General features: G+C 36.1%; 1 protein-coding gene across 6 annotated transcripts in view; it reads right to left on the bottom strand.

Annotated features, from left to right (window-relative positions):
- The window catches only part of IKZF2 (IKAROS family zinc finger 2), a 161,449-nt gene that overhangs the window by 10,499 nt on the left and 127,419 nt on the right, over nucleotides 1-23,531 (bottom strand). For 5 of the 6 annotated variants that reach the window (XM_087424878.1, XM_014785271.2, XM_014785269.2 and 2 more), the window contains exons 6-7: nucleotides 12,457-12,594; nucleotides 3,638-3,781 (exon numbers count right to left, since the gene is read on the bottom strand). In XM_087424878.1, coding sequence (XP_087281004.1) covers nucleotides 3,638-3,781; nucleotides 12,457-12,594 — 282 coding nt within the window. The remainder of the gene's footprint in view (nucleotides 1-3,637; nucleotides 3,782-12,456; nucleotides 12,595-23,531) is intronic. The other variant, XM_087424877.1, reaches the window with a different exon arrangement.

The raw sequence follows: 23,531 nt of genomic DNA, 5'->3' as shown, positions 1-23,531 counted from the left end.
GCTAGGGCTTGGCGATTATCTAAACAAAGAGAAGGAGAAAAAGAAAGAAATTAAGCATGAAGCCCAGGTTTCTAGCTTGGGAAACTTATTGGATGACAATGAGATAGGAAAGATGAAGAATTTGGTTTGGGGAAGACTATAAGTAATAGTTATGCCAATAAGTTCTTCGATACTGTCTCATTCAGGAGCGAGATCTGGGCTTGAGATGTAGATAAGAGAGTCATCAGTTGATAGAAAGTAACTTCTGAAGCGACGGGAATAGATGATATCACCCAGGCTTAGGTAAAGTGTGAAGAAGTGAAGGTCAAAAATAGAACCTGGGAGAACATCAAGATTTTTATGCCTGTCTAGACAGGGTAAGGGGGAATCCTGCCTTCAGCCCCATGTTTAGAGAGTTCTGGACCTTGCTTCTCATGGAATGAGGAATGTGTAGGGCCAAGGGAATGTGCCTATCTGGAGTTTAATTCCCAGATCATACTCTGGATACCCAGGGCTCTAGATTTCCTTGCCAAATAGCTCTGAACTTCACCCAGGGTCAGCACGGTCTTTTTTATAGGTCCATCCTCCTGAGTACCAATTGTGCTGCTGGTATGCACACACTTAGGCCTGAGAAATAGCCAACACACTACTCTTTATGTGCTGTGTGTGGAGGGCAATGTGAAAAGAACTTGGACGTGCAGGCTGAGGTGTCTACACAGGTGTGCATGAGGCTCCTTTTGGTACTGGACAGAACCAAAAGTGGGTCTAAGAAAGGGGCCTGGCTCCAGGCCAGGGCGTGGGCCTGCTCATGCTGCCAAGGTCTCCTGTGAAATTGCAAGGAACCTGAGAATTCTATATTTATTTGAACTCAGTCTTCCAAGTTAGAAAGGTGGAATAGCAGTTTTTCAGCTTGATTTCTAATATTAAAATACCTAGGCATAGAAATGAAGGCCTCCATTAGGACTTTTGCCCTGTTTGCATAGCTGCTAGGGGTAATCTGTAAAGACGACTAAGAAGGGGCAGTCAGAGAAGCTGGAAGAAATTCAAGAGAGATCAATGTCATAGAAAGCAAGGAAAGACAATGTTTCAAAAGGAATTGACTATTCCATAGTGGCAAATGCTCTCTAAGAGTTGTGTGAGATAGTCTAAAAAGGGTCCACTGGATTTGGCACTATGGAAGCCAGTGGTGACCTTAATACGTATAATTTCAGTGGAGCATGGGGAAGACAGCCAGGTTGCACAGAGTGGGGAACGAGTAGAAAGAAAGAAATTATGGAAAGCAAGCATAGAAGACTCTTTCAATAACTCCATCTTTCAAGGAGAAAGTAGGTAGTAGCAGAAAGGGGAGTTGGGTTCGAGGGAAGATTTTTTTTAATGATGAGAGTTTATCACCTTAAATGCTGAAAGGAAAATGCCAATAGAGGGGGGGATTGAAATATAAGTGAGGAAGAGGAAAAATAATAGTGTAACGTATTTGGCGGGCTGGGATAGGAGAATTCCAGAGCACAAGAAGAGGAATTAGCCTTAATCAGAAAGAGGGATACTTCTTTCATTGAAACAAGGAGAAAACAAGAAAGTATTCATGTGGAGTCACATAATCCTACAGGATTAGTGATATTATATTGAAATCATCTCAACTGACTTTATTCCCTGTGACTCTAGATATAGTATCATGAAATCGTGAGGTACCATGTTTGTGGAGAGTAGAGAAAGGTTGAAATGGCCCTAGAGTTGAGTGGGAAAGAGACTATTTCGGAATGGATTAGGAGGGCTGCTACATAGTATGGATGGGACAACTGATATTTAAGATCATGTATTCATTTATTTATAGTGACATCAATTCGTAAGGCTCTGGGATTTTCTCCGAAAGTACTATGTAGGTATGGAAAACTTGCTCAGTTGGTTTCACTAGAGAGTGGGGTTTCACCAGGAGAAGGTGACAGAAGGACAACAAAGCAAAAGGGTCAAGAATAGTGGTAATAGTGACGAACCATGGAATCTAAGCTGGACGAGAAAACAGAGGAGGAGACAAAAAGATGTGCAGAAAGTTCAGGGATCACTGGCCTGGAGGGCTTGATAAGGTCCAAGAGCAGCATTTAACTGAGGGACATGATAAAAAGGAATTTATGGTAAGTGTGGAATGATGAAATTTTTTGTTTCAAAAGACATCATAGAGACAGTTACTGTGTGACTGTTTGTTACATATATTACTACTAGGGTAGAACCCAAATAAAGAAAAAATACCATCAAAAAACACCATCATTTATTCCTAATAAAAATCCTAATGTTTCTACATTAAAATCAAAATGTAATTTAGAAAAATATGTCCCTCTTTTCTAAGGAATGTAATGAAATCAAATTGAGAATAGCATCTCTAAGTCATAGGAGACACGAAAATGTTACAAAGAGCAGAACTAAATAAAATCAAAAGACAAAAAGAATAATAATAAATTTCATATTTTCCCATCTACACTAGTGTCTAGTTGAGATATAAGCATTTAATGGACATCCATCAAATTAATCAATTTAAATAACAGATGAAATGGAATTTTAAAAAATAGTTATTTATAAAAAGGAAGAAAGAAAAGTTACCTAGGGCCCAAGGCAGGCCTTTGAGTGTACTCCCAGGGGCTTTAAACCCACATATACATATAGTATAAACTGTGATCATTAGGGTTACTTTTTAGCATTTTTTTAATGAGCTCTGTCAATAAATCTCTCCAGCTTGTCTTAAAGTTATATTCCGGTGATTTGTTAGTTCTTCAATTTTAGATTGAAACGAAATCTTCTCTAAGTGTTTATTGGAGTAATAGAATTTTATTACTCTTTCCTCCCTGAAATAACCAAAGAGAAGATTTGCTCCTAGTCACCCACATCAGGAGGTTCCGCAGGAGGTTTGACACTAGAATGTGAGAATCTGTTTGAATATTTTCATCTCCTCTAATTTTTTACCCTTATAAAGTCAAAAGCATAGATATAACATTTAAAATTAATGACAATTCTTTATGTAGAATCTCTATTTTTCATACATTGTTTTAAAAAAATTTTAAAAATAATGAAAGCAAAGATCAAAATATGAAATATACATCCAAGTATGAAACATCTTGAACGTAGGCTGCTGCATTAGTTTTCTAATGCAGAATTTTGAAAAAAGAAAAAACAAAAAGATTTCTCTTCATTCTAGATCAAAGAGTAAAAGCATTAATATCACGTAAAGAAAACCGTTTAAAAAACCTGGCACTAATGCAGATTTAAAAACAGATTACAAGACTGGCTTGTAGGCTACACCATTTCCCTTAAGTATTACGACTTTTTTTAAATAAATGAACATTTTATTTTTACATGCTATTTCACTTTCTGTATCATTCCATTTTGAGATAGCAACTTAACTTCTATCAGTCTTTCCCTTGTTTTTCTTTCTTAGGCCCATATGCCTATGGGTGTGTGTGAATGTGCGTGTGTGTGTGTGTGCATGTGTGTGAGTGTGTGACAGTACGGTACACATGAAGTGGCATAACGTAGAAAAGAATAACAGAGAAAAGCGATGGGTATTTATTTCACGAACTGAAATACACCATATATAGTTCTAATACATGGGAATATGTCTTTGCCCATTAAAATCACCCTTTAAAGAAATAAGAGCATTTGCAATGCTTACCCACAAACTTTTGTGGAGTGGAGCTTTTACGTTTTCCCATATTCCCCGTGAGCTTCTCTATGACAGCAGGTCTCTCAAAAGGCACCAGAGAAATATTGTTGTCCATAATAGGCTCTTGTTCCTTACAATCTTCCATAGGAGGTACTATATAAAACCATACAAAAATGCAATCTGATAATTTCTCCAACATTTTAGAAGACAGAGACCTGGATTTGCCATGTCAATATGTGTTATACAAACATAAACTAGTATGCTTGAGTAAAGCATATAGAAAAAATAACCTCTAGTGTTACGATGCACACTCTAATTTTACACGCATACACACACACACACACACACACACACACACACAGGACTTGTTTTTATCCTAGTCTCTCTCAGATCAATGACATAAACTGTTGTCACTATTGGCGGCAAACATGTTCATCTTGCTTCTCATCTTATTCCTCTGAAAGTGTTTTCAACATTGATTAAAATCAATACTACTTTAAGACTGCACTATTCTCAAGGCTTTTGGAGTTTATTTTTCTAAAAACAATTTAAGTCAGTCAACTTGTTTTGGAGGAAAGCTTAAACAGACACACAGAATAACAGCACAACATTCAACCAGTTTTTTTTCACTCGCGTATTTTCCTGTAGCAGATTTCCTATTTGATGAGCTGAGAGTAGCTGTGAGTCCTGCTGGCAGTAGTTGAATACCTGCACAAAGCAGCCTTCATGAAGGAGACGCAGTTCTGAACACGTCTGTGCATAGTCAACCGTGGCAGCTTTATGACTGTAATTTATTTTAAAAAGCGCTCTTCAGCAGGATAAAAAAACCCATTTCCAAATTGGCATATTTGCTCACTAAACTGCTGCTCTAATTCATTCGACAAATTCTCCAATGCTGCTGCTCCCTCTTCATCCTATTGGCCAAGTTGCTGTGGGCTCATATATTAGCTCATAGATATTGACTTTAGATATTGACATTCATTGTGTAGATAAAGAACTTATAAAAGTTGTTTTTGAATAAAGATGTTGTCAAAGGATGTTTAAAGATAGAGTAACATCTGAGATAGATGAGATCAGTTGATTAAAACCAATGGTCACAGGAAAGACCATAACTTTACTTCTTGATGATTGTTGCTTTCTCCAATTGCATCTGTGCTAGTTCTGTCTGGAAACCCCAAGGTTTCATATCTTAGGATATCTTTATTTGTTGAGCATGCACTGTAAAATGATTTATTCTCCTTTCATTTGTAAAGGATAGTTCCACTGTGTGAAACACAATGCATTCTCATTTAAAGGGTGGACATTAAAATAAAGTGAGAAAGCAAGAGATGCAAGTTAAAAAAATCTAGTGCACAATTCAGGTGACCTATTTAATAACTAACACAGGTTGCTGGTTTTGAAGAAATGAAAAATGGCATCAGAAAAATGTTTGCCTAATTTGGACATGTTTAAAAAAATCAACGTTCAATCTAAGTTTTGGGTTAACCCAGTATAGTCCGTTGGATGGGCCAGAAAAATTTAATCTCCAATCTCTATTCTATAAGAAATCCTCTGGTTATGAATGGCAAGGGATTCTGCAATTATTGGACGTTAATTTGGAAACAGAATTCCAAGATGAGATTCAGAAACAAGGAAACGCTTAGGTCATTTTCTATACTGATATAATTCATGATATTATCAAGTGGAAAAAGTATGTCCCGAGATATTATGTAAAACATTATATCCTCTCTTAGCAACAACTAAAATTAAAAAAAAAATACTTAAAAAGAAAAGCAAATAAAGGATGGCCACAGAATTCAAATACGGAGGGCTGGGAGGATGGAATAGCAGTGGTGATGTGGTAGAGAACCACGTAATTCGATACAGATTATTGTCAAAAATCTTAACTTTTGTTTTGGGTTATAGATTCACAGGCCCTTATCACATTATTCAAAAACAATTATATAACTGAAAAACAGGCCATGTATGGACCAAAGAGGAAAATATGTCACAGACCAAGATCCAAAATGAAAGAAGGAAAGAAAAAAAAAGTTTGTTGTAAATTTTGCCAAAAAACAGCAAAACTGGTTAACAGGGTTTGCCCCAAAATTGAATATACTAATTAGTTTTGAAATGAGTCGTCTCAAACTTGGCAGTTTTGCTCTAAGTCTCACCTTGAGTTTTCATATTTGCACACATTTAACACTCAGAACGAAACCTGGGTGTGGGAACTGCCCCACACCACATCCACCTCAATTCAGATGATCTGTCCCAAGTTCAATGAAGCTCATGTGAACTGAAAGCGATGACTTTGGCAGAGCTCTGGTCTAACTTCTCCTTTACGACAGCTCTTTACATATCAAATATTGATCTTGTTTCTACCATATTGGCAATAATAATAATAATAACAACAACTGACGTGTTAAGTACTGTTTTAAGGCTTTACATTTATTAATTCATTTAATACTTTCAACAAGCCCCTGAGATAGGTACAATTACCATCTCCATTTTACAGATGAGGAAAAAAAAGGCGCAGAGATGTTAAGTGATTTCCTCAGCATTTACATCCAGTGAATAGGGAATACATGAGTTAGACCTGATGGTCTGACTCCAGAACCTGGGCTCTTAGCCACCACGCTATACTATTCTTTGTAGACATAATTTGAGTGTTGACTTTTTATAAACAAGTTTGACAACTATTTAAGGTCTGCCATTGGGAAAAGATCTATATACATTTTCTCAATTATGTAACCAATCTGAGCTTTTTGCTTTCATGGATCTGGGTGCAACTCACCAAAATGTTTCCGGATATATATCACTTGAAACACCAAACAAGTTCTCCAGTTAACTCATAATGCATTAATCACATAGTGAAAGAGTCATCTAGGCTAAGAAAATACCAATATGCTAACTTCACTTGTTAGAGCAAACTTCACAACCAAGTATCTTCCTTGACCTTATTTTTGAAGTTATAACCAGGATAAAAATTTATGTATACTGGCATTATTTCATTATCTCACCACACTGCTAAGTCATCAAGACAGAACCATACAAGTTTTTCGAACATAGCTGTATTACCAAACAATCCACTCAAATTTCAAATTCCAAAAAGACACAAGTCTGAGGGTCCTAGATTATGTCACACGTCCACCCCCTGGCCAGGAGGGGGCAGGGCACCTAGATTGACTGTCTTGTCATGTCTTCACAGAAGACAGTTCTCTAAAGGACAATGGAAGTCTTGTTATCAAAAGGAGGAGGAAGGTATGTAGGGCAGGCAAAACAACAGGTATCCTCTATATTGTCACAAACGTTCTCCATGTTGCTGAATCTAAAAGAAACTTTTCAGTTATCTTAGTTATTTTCTTGACAACCTTGGACGGTGCTGATACTGCTTTGGCTCCTGTGAAATCACTCTTTCCATTTTCCCATTCTCTGCTCTTACTCATCTTCATGGCACTTCTTTTGTTTTGGTTTTTTTTTTTCCTGCTGGTGTGTTTTTGGGCTTCTAGATGTCTCACTGTATACTTACCCATATATCTTCTGAAACCTATTCCTTCAGGCTGCTACTTATATAATGATGGCTCTCACAGCTGTATTTCCTATCCCAACCTCTCTTGAGAGCTTGAGATCTATATATTCAATGTCTTCCTGTCTCTCACAGGTACTTAAAAGATAGTATGTTCAAAAATTGAAATCTTGGGCCGGCCTGGTGGCGTAGCAGTTAAGTTTGCGTGCTCCACTTCAGCGGCCTGGGGTTCACAGGTTCGGATCCCAGGCGTAGAACCACGTACTGCTTATCCAGCCGTGCTGTGGTGGCGTCCCATATAAAGTAGAGGAAGATGGGCATGGATGTTAAGCCCAGGGCCAATCTTCCTCACACACACACACACACACACAAAACAAAAAACAAAGAACCCTGAAATCTCCATTTCCTGCCCCAAACTTTCTCCTGTTTTCCTAATTTCCATCTCAGTGAATGGTATTGCTATCTACCTAGACATCCATTCTAGTCAACTGTGGCAAATCCTAGATTTCTTCCTTTCACCCACTCTCCTGTCCCTCCTCCTCCCTGCTACCTCTCCTTATAGACACACGGGAGTACCAAGTGTTTTAGACTCTATAGTTGCTTTCAATTTCTAACTTTTCTGTATATTCGAGGCTACTGAGCCCAACCCGACCAATCTGGAGACTGTTACAATGGTCTACGTGCCTCTATCTTGACTCCTCTGATCTATCTCCTCCATTTCTAGCAATAAAATTTTAAAGCAACAATGTTTTTTAGGATAAAGTACAAAATTCTTTGGTTAGGACAATAGGCCCTTGATGCTCTCCTCACAGACTATTTCTTGAGCCTTATTGCCTTCCAATTTCTCTTGCCCTTACAAACCGGGCTCTAATTATACACAGCTCTTTGTAGATCCTTAACCCACCATGCTCTTTTAGAGTTCTATTTCTTCACACATGCTGTTCTCTCTGCATGAAACACCATTCTCTACTTATTTAGCTGGCTATCTTGCCTTTCAAAACCCTACTCAAACATAACTTCCCCAAGAAATTCTTCTTGGACATCCAGTCTGATTTAGATATCTATCCTGTATGCCCCTATAATGTGCTCTAACTGTTCGTTTATTAGTCTGTTTCCTCCAATAGTTGGTAAGTAAACTTAGGTTAGGGAGTGCATTTTTATTTGACTTTGTGTCTATAGTATTTTATGATGAGAGACGAATATAATATTCAATGGATGTTTACTGAATGACTTAATGAAGGAAATGTCACCCAATGAAAATAAGTCAAAGAAGCTTACTAGAAAGTTTATATGTTCTCAATTATGTCTCCATGCTTGCATTATAAACTTCTCTTTCTCCAATAATTCAAAACATAAACCTAAGAATATGTATTCTTGCTTTCAAGTTGGTTATCTTTCTGGTTCACACTTTCATTTTTGTTTCCAGGCAAGGGGGAAAAAGCTAATTATATACCTTGGCTTTTAAAGCTTTTTCTTCAAGCTGAACAGACTTGAAAAATTAGCTGAAAGACAACTTTTAAATAAGATAATCTGCCATAAAATGCAATTCATTATTATCTTTATTTCCAAAACTACAAGTAATGAATTTCCTCCCTTTCCCTCAAAGTCAAGAACTTTTTATTCTTCCTCCTAAACATGTCTTCAGTATTTCATCCTGTTCTCTTCTCCTGCTACTGCCTTTTCATCTTCTCCGTGGCATTCTCAATTCAAGTCTCTCCTTGCACTCCATCAGGCATCTATTCTATATTCTATGTTGGTGACATTTTTTTTTTAGAAGACACAAATTTGATTACCTCAATGACATTCAAACATTGGATTAGCATAAGAGGCTCTATCTTTGCAGCACAATCTACTATTTAAGTCTTATTTGCTACTACTGCTTTAACTCCAACTATGTTCAACATCCAGGAACGTGTTAATGTTCTTTTCTACCTCCAAGTCTTAGCCTACGGCAACTTCTCTGCCTGGAGTGTACATTCTCTGTGAATCTGTCCGATTTATGCAATTTTTCTCACCGTCATGTACAGATCAAACATTGTATGTAAGAAACTTCCCTTGACCTCTCCAGACAGGTCAGTTCTGCCTCTGTGTTCCTGAAGAAGGGTATTTATGCCTTTATTAGAGCATTTGTTTCATTTTATTTTTTAATTTTTTTTATTGTGAAATTTTTGTTGTACATTATTGTTTATCAGTCACCATATAAGTGCATCCTCCCACCCTTTGTGCCCACCCCCCAACCCCCTAGCCCCTGGTAACTACCAAATAGTTCTATCTGTCCATGTGTTGGTTTATCTTCCATATATGAGTGAAATCATGCACTGTTTGTCTTTCTCTTTCTGGTTTATTTCACTTAACATAATACCCGCCAGGTCCATCCATGTTGTTGCAAATGGGATTGTTTCTTTTTTTTTAAGTATGTTTTTCCTACCAGACTATAAATGCAAGAAAGAAATTGTGTCCATTTATATTTATATGCAGAGAACTTGGCACATAGAAAGCCCTCAATAAATGTTTCCTGAATGAAGTGAAAGAATGCGTCTTTGACTTAGGACACTTCCTCACTAGAAGAGCCAGCAAAGGGAAGAACATATTTTGGGAAAGACAGGCTAGGAAATATAACTATGTCAGACATGAAAAAGAAAAGAATAGTAATTAATTTCAAAGAGCTAATGGCAACCACAATGATGGCAACTCCCACACCCACTACTAAAAGAAAAGACAAAAAAACAGACAAGATGTAATAGGATAGTCTGAGAAGGGGATAAATATGAATTTCATTGCAGCTCTGTTCAAAAGGAGGCACATGCCAAGCTATGTATATGAGACAAAGTTAATGATGAACTTTAGTAGCATTTTACCCATCTTTTCTCTCTTATGGGGTATGTATCAATTCCTACTTCATACAAACAACCCCCATTAAGCATGTTAACAAAAGGAAACAGAGATTAAGGATAATCTCAAATTATTATTACAACACACCTAGAAAAAGTATAGGATGAAATGGCATTAATATAAACTTATGCGGTTAAAACTATATCCAATATTGAAGAACAAAAATTTGGGTCTATAAATGATACCCCTCCCACTCCATCTTGGCTTTGCCCCTGATCTACCCAGTACCTGGGTGTCTTGCCCACTTTCCCCCACTCTATTCCAGTTTGAGAGCCACCTGTAAAGAGATGCTGAGACTGCAGTGGTTTAGAAGTCTTTTCCTCCCCAAATACACCTGTTCAAAACATTTGTCAGCACTTATTCTATAACTGTTTAATCTGCCCACAGATAGTTAAATAAATGTTGACCGTAATTATGTATGTACACCTTACCTCCCTATAACAATATAAATTCTTTTAGAAGAAACTCTATTTCTTATTCAGGTGCATATACAACACAGAGTTTCATAAATAACTGTGAATGTAAAAATGAATTAGTAGAATTAATAATCCAATCAAATGTCAAAACTTCAACGAGAGAACATCATATGTAAAAACTAGTAGTAGGGCCATAAGGTGCCTCTGGAAAGCTTTGGCAGGCCCCCAAGCCTGCATCATCTCCCCTGCCTCAAGACAGCTCTAAAACCAACAATGTAAACAGAAACAGTGGCTTAGTAGGCAAAGGAAACCTGGGATGCCTACGTTAATGCTGGTAAGTAACATAACTTTACAGGGGATGGAACATTTACTATTTCTTAATATTTAATTCCCTGAAATGTAACAGTAAAAAGAACTATTTATTGGGTATTTATCGCACCTCGAGTGACATTTAATTCTCACACCGAGCCTATTATGACACACTCAGACACCGCAGAGCTCGATCAGGTTTGTTGGATTCCTAGGCCCACCATTTCAACCTCTGTGCTCTAGATCCTCTGCTACCCTCACAAGCCCAGGCAATGCAAGCTTGCAATATCAAATTTACTAAGACTCAAAACACAGGTTTTTAAAAATGTTAGTTAATAATGATAATATAAAAATCAATGGACTCACAATGACAAATAGAATTAAATCTGATACTTTAGATTATATAAACTATCCTCAACACAAAGAAATGCTTTAATTATTCAGGATAACAAAATAAATCTTTAAGTTAAAAAAAATTCCCAATTCAACAACAAATAATCACTAGCTGTCCAATAAATAGTTGCATAGTATGTACTATATAACACAAAAAACCCACAAATAATCCTTGAGTTGTCTATAAGTCCAAAAATAGATATTTATATTTTAAAAGTAAATATAGCATTCCCCAAATTTACTATTTAATAGGGCCAAATTTTTTTTTTATGATATCTTACTTTTTTTTCTTTTGGGAGATTGGCCCTGCACTAACATCTGTTGCCAATCTTCCTCTTTTTCTTTTTTTTTTCTTTCTCCCGAAAGCCCCAGTACATAGTTGTGTACCATAGTTATAGAGTTATAGCTCTTCTATGTGGGATGCCACCTCAGCATGGCTTGATGAGTGGTGAGTAGGTCCACGCCCAGGATCCACACCAGTGAACCCTGGGCCATGGCCAAATCTTTTTTAAATAAAAAATATAAATATACCAATAAGTTAAGATTTTTGTATGTACTTGTATGAACAATACAATTAATCTGTATAAAAATATAATTAGGACAAGACAGATGCTCATCTAAAGAACTAAAATTCATAACTTTCCTTTGTAAGGCTGATTTACTAACATTAATTTTTCAGTCATAGAGAATTATTAGTTGATAAACCTTAGGGACTGCCTTCCTACCTGCTATTGTGTATTGTGAACGTCAGGATGTTTTGCTTGGGTTTTGATTTTTGTGGAGGGAAGTGGTGTCTAATTTTGGTCTAGATTTTTCCCCACACTTGTAGAAAGCAAAATCAGTAATTTCCAAGATAAATCACAAGACAAATAGAAGAAATTTCCAATTATATCACTGATCACTTACCTAAGAGAAGTGAAAATAGACAAACAACCAATTAATTCTATTAGGAAACCTATTGACTTATGTGGAACCATCTGTAGCTATCTGGCGCAGCCAATGAAAGAGAAAATAGTACCTCCTTTTGGTGTCTTCAAGGTCGGCTGCCATTATTATGTGAATTCAAACACGTTATCATAAATAATTTGGAGTATCACAAAAACTCAATAGAGCTTGTTTGCAAAGTGTCCCAAAGCTCAAATCATTTCAAGTGCTTAAGAAGATAATCCCTTACAAAGTTAATGTGATCTACAATTGTTTTAAACAGTAAGATTTTATCTTCATGCTGAAAGGTAGAGAGAACTAGTTAACTCATAAAAAGCTACAAAAGCAACAGAGAGGGGAAAGAGAATTGTGATGCCATTTCTACCCACCATGGTGACTCATGACCTGCCCCGTGGCCTCCATGCTGACATTCTGGAGATAGTTGTGGCAGCGTTCCTTGTGCTCTTCCAATGAACTGCGTTGCTTGTAGCTTCGTCCACAGTAGTTGCACTTGTGAGGTTTACCCACTGAGGAGAGAGTTCAAGATTAGCGTGCTGTCGGTCTCATCCAAAGCAAAATTAACAGCTAACTTTTCATAGTCTGGAGGAAGGGTTTATATGCTTTTCAGACCTAAATCTCTTCCTCCTCCACACTCCAATTTAGGCAGGATCAGATAATACATTTCTACCAAGACTAAAAGCAAGAAAAGGCATATGGTACCTTCGGCGATCGGGGAAAGACTGAATCAAATTCATGCTCTGACTGTGTCCTAGATCATGAAGGGCTGATGATCAATCTTCTGATTATCTGACTCTTAGCACTAACACTTACTCTTCTACAATTCTCTCAGCTTTAACTCTTTCAAAAGACAAATCAGGAGTATCCTAGATACACGATGAGAATTATTTTTTATTTATTTTTTTGCGGGGGGTGAGGACAGAGATTTTTACTGAAGAAAACTACAACGCGACAACTTGAAATGTCATTGTTTAACGAAAATATTATTCATGGGTACCAAGAAGACTAAAAAGAATTCAAGTGATGAGAAAAAGTCGAGATAAAAGCAGAGAGTTTCTCTTTTCTTTCCATCTTGGTAATAACTATTCACACATGCAAAACTTTGCAGCAGTTTAGTGTATTCTCCCACATCAGCACTGTTCTTCTATTACCGAGAATTAACCTACTAGCTGCTTTGAGGCAGGATTATTAACAAGAACCACTGAAGCCCTGACATACTTATACGATGGCAGTAATATTTTCGAACACGTTTCATGTTCAGGAAATGAATTATTCTCTAATAGCCAGAGAGCCATACATAGCTCAGCACATCTGGTAAAATACTGCGATGCTCACATAAAAAAACTTTAAAAAATTGATAAAGGAAAAAAAACACATTTCTGGAAAGAAGCATGTTTTAATGTATGACTATTCACAAAGATATCACAGAGCACTTTGATTCTTGGTTTTAAAGGGATATGAAAAAACATAAACACCAGGTGGTCTGTGCCAAAGCCCTCAGTAGTAAAATGTAGCATGAACCAGGTCAGAAGCTCTCATTTGACTCCCATAGGAATCATTCTGTTTCAACCAGAGGACAATCGGACAACTCTTTTTCATGGTCCAAGACAACATCCCTAACTCCAGTCACCTTACAAACCTGTGCTATGACACTAGTCATAAGTGGAACTGACATACTAGAACAGGCAAGGTATTCACAGCTGCATAAAAACTTACTATACTGACTTAAAAAAATGCCTTTAGATTGTATTTGAGGTGCACATAAACTAAAATCAGTTATTTCATAATTATAATTTTTTGTAAACCGTCTTAAAAAAATCAAAGCTCTCTAAGGCAGGATTAGTCATTTCTAAAAATACTAGGCAAAGTAACTTCTATTTTTCAGAACTGAAAATTTCTGGGAAGTAGAAACCAGGTAGCTCTGTATGTTGTGAAGAATCTGTATCACTGTGTGAGAGCATTAAAAAATACGAGAAAATACTTCCAGTCAGAAACATTTAGTGTAAATACTATAAATATATTTACACGTAGTTGCATTCCAAGACATGGGGCTGCACAAAAAGCCTTTGTTTGCTATCACTATTACTCAATTTGGGGTTCTTTAGTGCTGTTTCTCTAGAAATAAGTGATGAATTTGCTCTCAACAAGTCTATTAACCCGTTAATATTAATAAGCACATATATCGTAGTTAATAGCCCACCATAAACTTGTTCCATCATCTCTGTCTTCCCCTTTATTAGTCCTGTTGCATTGTGTCCTATGAGACCTATGTTTCACTGTGAACACATCCTCCTATACTTTCTTCCCCTTACTTCTATAAGCAAACTTGACACCTTCTCCACTTAATTAAAACGTAGTTCCCTTCCCCTCCCCTTGGCTCACAACCCTCTATAAACTTCCAACTTACCTGAGAAGGAATAAAAGACAGTATATATTTTTTACTGCTTTCAAAACTCATTTTTTACTACCCTCATTTTTGAAGTCTATCCCATCTGCTTTACTTCAACTTATTCCATTTTGTCATCTATTTGTTTTACAATATCACTCTTTCTTCTTCATCCCATCCTTGTTCTCGATGTGTATAACAGGGATTTGAGTAAATTGTTCTAAAAGTAGAAGCTGAATCTCCCCGAATCTTCACCTGCATGCCACTCCAGCAATCCACATACACATGGGTGACATGGTGGACTTCGACATCTCTTATAACCTCTCTATCCTTAAGAAGTTTGCTTTAAAAACGCTACCTTATCCTTATACCTGTCTCATTTAAGACATATCTATTAAAAGCCTACTACGGACCAACACGGGGATGAGGCCAGAATGAAAAGTGGAGAACAAACTCTCACGGTGCCTATCCTCATGCCACTGACAGTCTGGTGAAGAAGACACACATTTGACAAGTGTACAAGCAATATATTACAAATTGTGGTAGATTCTACAGAGCAAAAGAATGGTGGGCTAGTACAACATGGAGAATCTAATTTAGTTTGAGAAACTTGGACAGGAAGGTCTGCCTGAGGTAGGAACATTTAGGCTTATAACTGAAGGAAAAGTAGAAGTTAGTCAGATTACAGAAGGGGGGTAGGGTGGAGGAGAGGCAGAGTTTCAAGATTTCAGGGAACTGCCATCATCTCTTTCTATTTGCTCTCATGTACTTAGTGCCTTCAAAGTCTAGATCATGCCCTTACTAATTTTTTTTTGTGAGGAAGATTAGCCCTGAGCTAACATCTGTTGCCAATCCTCCTCTTTTTGCTGAGGAAGATTGGGCCTGGGCTAACATCCGTGCCCATCTTTCTCTACTTTATATGTGGGACGCCACCACAGCATGGCTTGTTAAGTGGTGCCATAGTTCCATGCCTGGGATCCGAACTTGTGAACCCCAGGCCACCGAAGTGGAGTGTACAAACTTAACTGCTATGCCACCGGGCTGGCCTCCCTTACTATTCTTTTGAAAATTACTTTCAAACATCATCAACAAGCCCTGCCAAATCCAATGGCTCTACCAACCCCACAAGACCATTTCCTGTCAGTTCTTTGAGATTTCTTAAAACTCAAGTTCATGAAAATATCATTTATATCTACTCCCTATATATGATGAGTTTGTATAATACTTATAAACGATATGAGTTAATATATATAACATATATATAGGAGAGGACCAGTATTTTGCTACTTTTGTTATTATAAACATTATTACACATTCCCACCATCTGAAACACCTTCATTCTGATACATTACTGAATTACTAAAACATTTTTTAAAAGTCATCAATAGCCTCTGAATCACTAAATCCAGTGAACTTTAATCAATCCTAAATCTTCCTAATTTCTTGGTCACTAACAAACCTTCACGTGTCTTGCATCTCCTGTTCTCACTTTTGGGATCAGATTCTGTGTTTCCCCTTCACTGGCTTCTCAATCTCTTCCTACCTGGCAGATATAGATGTACCTCCAGACTGTGTTCTCAGTACAGTAGTCTCCCTCTTTTCCTTCTAGATTAAGCCCTCATTTCTATGAAACCTCCAATTCATACCTGAAATAATTTCGCATGTTTGTAAGCTCCTACTTGTCATTTAAATCTTTTAAAAACGATCTTGGTGAACCAAAGACAGAGTTTTCTCCTCTGTGCTCCCAAAGCACTCTGTCCATACTCTGTTGATACATTACCTATGATAATTGCATTGTAATTTTCCATCTGATATCTATCTGTTTCCCTAGTCCAAACAATGCGCTCTGTCATAAGGACAGAGGTCATGTTTTACTCAGTTTTGAATTGATAGTGCTTATGGTAGTTATCAAACATAGGAGAGACTCAACGTGTATTTGCTGAGTGACTGTACTTCCAACTCATACTTCCAAATGCCTTTTGAGGATTGCCTCATGCATATTCCTCTGAAATCTAAAATTCAACAGAGCCAAAATTATCTTCCTTTACAAAACTACTTCTTTATTCTATTTTTTTTTTTTGCTAGTGTTACCACTGTTTTAATATACCAGACTCACAACAAGACAGCCACTTTTGTCGCCTCCTACTGCTTTTCCCACATCCAAATATTGCTCAATTCTCTATCCTCAACTCCTTCAGTGTTTCTCAAGTTTATTCCTCCCTCTCATTCCCACAACCAATATCCCACTTCAAGTCTTAGTGATCACCAGACTGGGCTAGTATAATAGACTTCAAACCAGGTGTTCTCTTCTCTTGTATAATTACTTTACTCTCTTCCTCAACAACCTTCAACAACTCCTCACTTCTACTGAACAAAGTCTAAATCCCTTTACCTGGCATTCAGCTATACTATCTGGCTCCAAAGTATACATCCCATCTTCTACCCCAGGATCCAGCCAAAATTACCTTGCACTTATACACTTCTGTGTCTTGGTTCCTTCTGGAATGACTTCACACAATTTCTGCCTCTTGAATTCCTACTTCTACCTATCCTTCCACTTTCTACCTCCCTAACCCCGTTCCATCCAAAACTGATGCCACACTAAAGTGCCATAACTGTATTGGCCCTCACACTTAGGAAGTTTACAACATTCTATCTTGCATTATTTCTGGTTATTTATACATTCATTTTGATCTTTCATGTTAGACTGTGACCTTCTGAGAAACTGGAACAATGTCTTATATATCTTTGTAACTTCCAAAGAGTTTAGTATGGTGATTTGTTCACAGCAAAAACTAATAAGTGGAGTTTTCATAAAAGACATCATTTCTCAACTCTTTATTTTTCTCTCATTGGTTTGCCTTAAATTTGTTTCTAATCTTAAAAGCAATACATCCATATAGAAAATCTGCAAGTTCACCAAAAAATTATTCATAATTATATCATTCGAGATAAGTATCTTTAACATTCTTATATCATCCTCTTGTATTTTTTCTATGCATGCAAGGATACATTTTGTCAGAAAACTAGTTCATTTTATACACTGGGTTTTATCTGCTTATTTTACTGATCAATATATCTTGAAAATTTCCCTGTGTTATGAAATAATATTTTTTTTGTTGCTGTTAGGAAACAATTTTTTCCAGACTCTAGAACTATGGTAATGTTGAATTATTTAGTTTGCTTAGCTTCTTAGTCCTTTTATTATTTACTTTAAGAAATATTTTTCTTTTTACCATAGTTACATATGCCCACACTTGAAAAAAATGAGATAGTCCTTAAAGAGGATTTAATCAAATACACAGTCCCCCCTACCTCTTCTGCTCCTCATTTAATCATAATCTATTTCTCTGTCTTCTCTCTTTGGAATTTCTATTAGTTTGATGTTAGACCTTCTGGACTGGTTCTTTCTTATCTTTTCTCTTCATATTGACTATCCTTTTACTTTTAGAAAAATTCCTCACCTATTTCTTCGAATCTTTCTGCTAAATATTTTCTGGCTAACATACATTTTAATTTCTAAGAGCTCTTTCCTATTTTCTTATTCTTTAAAAAAATTAGTATTTTTCTGTTTTTCATGGTACAATAACATCTCTCTGAGCATAATTTTTTTCTCTTAAAAATTTTCTTCTCTTTCTCTAGTGTCTGTTTTCTCTGTTTTGATTTTTTTTTTTTTTTTCTTTTTACATAGGTCCCCGTACTGGAGGCTTTCCTTAAATGTCTGGGGCAGGAATATTTAATGTCCATCCATATTTATTAGTGAGGCACTAAACAGCTAATTGGAAGTTCAGAAAACATAGTTGAGGTCTGTGAACTACCATAGAACGACGAGGTAGTGAGTCAAACTTTTTATTGTCAGACCTCCAAATATCATTATCCATTTCTTTTCTCTGGGATCTTTCAATTCGCTTAGAGAATGACGCCTCCAATTTCCAGCCAAGGGGGTACACGAAGCTGGATGTTAGTATTTCAGAAGTAAGACAAGGTGTAGGGCCAGGAAGCTAAATGTTCCATCACAGTCTTTTCCATAATCTCCCTGCTTTTAAGTCCTTTGTTTTTCCCCTACCCTCTACATTTCCTGAGTCCCTAAGCCAGAACCTTTCCAACTCAACTTCTCCAAAGAATAAACATTGATTTTTCCTGGAAGGGGGAGGGGGAGGATTAGTTGCTTGGCTGTGGTGTGGGAGAGCGGCTCTGTGGTCTCATTGTTTTGTATACAGACTTTGAAATCCCTTTATATTTAGTCCAGAGCTTCATCCCTGCCTTCAACAGTCCTGTTTCTTCCAAGTCCAGAGACTTTTCAGGATTCCCTGGTGCAATTAGCTTGCAACTCATCCTTTATTCCTCTCTATAATCACTAAAGGTTCCAGAGTCTGCTGTTTTATTAAGTCTGTTACCACCCCTCCCTCTATCTGCTTCCCATCTTCCTCTTGGCCACTATTCCATCCTTGCCCATGGTCTCTGATCTTATGGGTTGATACTTCTATAAATGTCTACTGTGATTTTACTGGAGTATTAAGAAGGAGTAGAGACAGATGTAGCTTTTCATTTCATCATGATTGAACTGCAATATACAATATCACTTTTAATGTTGGTATGGGATGGTTCTACAAGGATGTATCATAATTTTCTATTTTAATAAACAGGCGCATGAGATATTAGGAAAGCTTAGCCACCAAAAAAAACTTGTGAGACAAGGGAATTTGTGGAACTGTAAAATTGCATATCTCCTCTTTTCTATTCTATTCTGCTATTTGTTTAACTGTCTATTAAAATACAAAATTCTCTACCTATATTCAAACATATTTTAGCTTAACCATTTGCAATGGTTCTCAAAATGTGCACTGCAGGCTACCCATGTTAGAATTCTCTGGAGTGTTTGTTAGAAGGCAGATTCTTGGGCACTATGCTGAACCTGGAATGTCTGGGAGTGGTACCCTGAGGTCTGCATGTTTAACAAGCTTCCAGGTGGTTGCTCTTATAGAAAAACAATGGCTCTGTAGAAAAATCATAAATCATCATGTTCTCTAAGTCTGAAATTGAGTTAAAATTTCTTTTTAAGGTGAAGAATACTTTTCTTAACCCTATTATAATGATCTTAATTATGTTATCAAAGCAGTTAAAATTAACTTTGCTTTATAAGAAATTTTGAGATTAAAACTTGAAAAACCCTCTCATAAAGTATCATTTTATTTACTACAGGTAATAATACAAAAAAGAAGTATTTATTTTCATATGAGAGTTTACTACTGTATGCTGATCACATATTTTGAGGACAGTGATCCAGCTTAAACTAAACTGCATCAATTCTACTTCAAACTGACCTGTGTGTCTGAATTCTAAAATTCGAGTGGAAAAAGCTATACTGACCAATTTCTCTGTGAATGCAACTTGTGTTTCTGCTCTCTTTTTAGAAGGCTCTACGGTGTTACTTCACATTAGAAAGAACAGCACGGCAATTAATCACCTCCACTAGTAAACGATAAACAATTTGGCAGGGTGTTGATCGTCGGAGTCTATCTTTCCCACCTCACACAACACCACATTAAGTGTCAACTGGAATATGTCGTCAGAACACAGCTAAAGCCATTAACTCATCTTTTTTCCCCCAACTATAACTTTGAGAACTCTTGGAGAAAAGACAGAGAGGTTAGGAAGAGAAAACAGTCGCTTCTGGGTTGCCACTTTACTGACTTGATAAAGTGGGGCTCAATCATATGGTAATAGTTTTACACTGGCACTTCCAACTAACCATCTTCCTTGCAAACATGTGTTGCCCCTGAATTGTGGGTTATAATACATGTTAAAATCAGCGTATTGAGGTATAATTTACACAAAATAAAATGCACCCACTTTAAGCATACAAGTCAAGGAGTGTGGGAGTGGATACATCTGTGTAACAACCATCACAATTAAAATATAGAACACATCCATCACCCTAAAAAAATTCCCTCCTGTTCCTTTGAACCAATTCCCTTCCTCACACTTGGCCCTTGGCAACTACTGCTTCTAGCACTACAGTTTTGTCTTTTTTAGGATTTTAGGACTTTTGAGATGAATCTCAAAATCATTGCATATATTGATAGTTTATTACCTTTTATTGTCGAGCAGTATTTCATTGTATGTATATACCACAGTTTGTTTATCCATTCACTAGTTTGGGTTGTTTCTAGTTTATGGCCATTAGGAATCAAGCTCCTATAAACATTTGCAGGCAAGTCTTTATGCAGAAATATGTTTTCATTTCTATTGGGTAAATACCGGTAAGTGGGATTGCTGGGTCATATGGTAAGTATCTGCTTAACTTTATAAGAAACTGCTTAAATGTTTTCAAAAATGGCTGTATCATTGTGCATTTCCATTAGTAAGATGTTAGAGCTATAACAGCTCCACATCCATGCCAACACATATTGTCAATCTCTTTCATTGTACCTCTTCTAGTAGGTATGTAGTGATATCATGTGGGGTTTTTAATTTGTGTTTTCCTAGTGTCTCATCAGACTGATGTTTTCGTATGCCTATTTGCCATTCACACATTTTCTTTGGTGGAGTATCTGTTCAAATCTTTTGCCTATTTTTTCATTGTGTTGTCTGTGATTATGTTATTGAGTTGCAAGAGTTCTTTACATATTCTTGATACAAGTCTTTTATCAGATATTTGTTTTGCAAATATTTTCTCTGAGTGTGTGGCATGCCTTTTTATTCTTTTTGAGTTGCTTTTGAAGAGCAAATTTTAAATTTTAAGTATAATTTATCAATATTTTCTTCTATTAGTATTTGCTGTGTTCTATCCAAGAGATCTTTGACTAACCAAATGTCACAATAATTTTCTCTTTTGTTTTCTTGTAGAAGTCGTATTTTAGATTTTACATTTAGATCCATGACTCATTTCAACTTAAATTTTGTATATGGTGTAAAGTAAAGCCTATGCCATTCTTTTTTAAAATATGGATAACCAATTGTTCTAGCCTCATTTGTAGAAAATCCTATCCTTTCCTCTTTAAATTATCTCAGTACCTTTGTTGAAAATCAATTGATCATATATTTGTGGGTATATTTCTGGACTTTCTATTCCATTCCATTACTATCTATGTCTATCCTTAAACCAAAAGAGTAGGTCTTACTAATAGAGTTAGTCTTCAAATCAGGTAGTGTAAGTCACCCAACTTTGCTTTTTCAAAATTATTTTGGCTGTTTTCGGTCTTTTGTATTTCCAAAAAAATTTTGGAATCAGTTTGCCAATTTCTACAAAAAAAAAGCCTGCTAGGATATTGATTGGGATTGAATTGAACAGACAGGTTCCATGTCAGGAGAATTAACATCTTAACAGTACTGAATCGTTTAAACCATGATCATGCTATATCTCTCCATTTATTTAGGTCTTCTTTGATGTCTCTCTGTAATGTTTTATAATTTTCCTTGCACATAATTACATAAATTTATCTCTAAGTATTTCATATATTAAATTTATTTCTAAATATTTCATATATTTTTGGATGCTGTAATAAACGGTATGCTTTCTAAAGTCCAGTTTCCAATTGTCCATTGCTAGCATATAGAAATACACTTGATTTCTTTATATTGACCTTGCATCTTGCAACCTTAATGAAATCACTCATTAGTTTCAGTTTTTTGGTCGATTCCTTCCTATTTTCTATATAGGTGATCATATCACTAAAACTAAATAGTTTTACTTATTCTTTTCCAATTGTATATCTTTTATTTCTTTCTCTTGCCATACTACATTGATAAGACTCCCAGTACGATGTTGAATAGGAGTAGAGAGACCAGACATTCTTGCCTGGTTCCTACTCTTGAGGGTAAACTTGCATTCATTATCAGTATGATATTAGCTGAAAGTTGTTCAAGATGGCCTTTATCACGTTGAAGAAGTTCCTTTCTATTCTACTGCTGAGAATTTTTATCACAAATAAATACTGAATTTTGTCAAATGCTTTTTCTGCATCTATGAAAATGATTATATGGTTTTTCTTTTTCAGTCTGTTAATATGGAGAATTACATCGATTGATTTTTCCAATGTAAATCAACTTTGAATTCTTGAGATGAACTTCACTTGGTCATATGTTATCCTTTTTATTTATGTCTTTCTGGATTCTACTTGCTAAAATTTTGTTAAGGATTTTTGCGTCTATGTTCATGAAGGATACTGCTATACACATTTCTATTATTGTAATGTCTTTGGTTGTGGTATCAGGGTAATGCTGAACTTACATAATTAATGTGGAAGTACTACTCTTCCTTCTAATTTCTGGAAGAAATTGCTTTCTAAATGTTTCCTTAAATTACTTCTTCCTTAAATGTTTGACAAAATTTACAAGTGAAGCCATCCGGAGTTTTCTTTGTGAGAAGGTTTTTAACTATAATTTCAATTCCTGGAAGAAATATAAGGCTATTCAGAGTATCTGTTTCTTCTTGAGTGAGCTTCGATAATTTCTGTGGTTCAAAGAATTTGCTTATTTCATCTGCTCAAATTTATTGACATAAACTTATGCATCCTATTCCTGTATTATACTTCCAATGGCTATAGGAGTTTTAGTGATGCCCCACTGTCATTTCTGACATGGGTAAATTGAGTGTTCTCCCTTTGTATTGATTGATCTTGGCTAGAGGTTTACCCACTTTATTGATCTTTTCACAGAATCAGCCTTTAATTTCATTGATTTTTCTTTATTTTTCTGTTTTCTCTTTCATTGATCTCTGTCTTTATCATTATTATTTCCTTCCTTTACATAATCTAGATTTAATTTGCTCTTCTTTTATAATTTCTTAAGAAGAAAGCTTATTTAATTGGTTTGAAACTTTTCTTCTTTTCAAGTATAAGTATTTAGCACTATAGATTTTCCTCCAAATACCACTTCTATTCTCATCATGTTTATGTTTTCCTTCATATTCTCGAACATATGGCATATATTTATAATAACTATTTTGTCAACCTTGTCCGTTAACTCCACCATTTGGTCATTTCTGGGTCTGTTTCTACTGACCGATATTTTTTTGTAGGGAAAGATTTATCCTGAGCTAACATCTGTTGCCAATCT

Source organism: Ceratotherium simum, chromosome 37, assembly GCF_057802395.1.
Source record: "Ceratotherium simum simum isolate JZ-2026a chromosome 37, ASM5780239v1, whole genome shotgun sequence".
NCBI lineage: Eukaryota > Metazoa > Chordata > Mammalia > Perissodactyla > Rhinocerotidae > Ceratotherium > Ceratotherium simum.
This window is presented reverse-complemented; position numbering and strand designations above follow the sequence as displayed.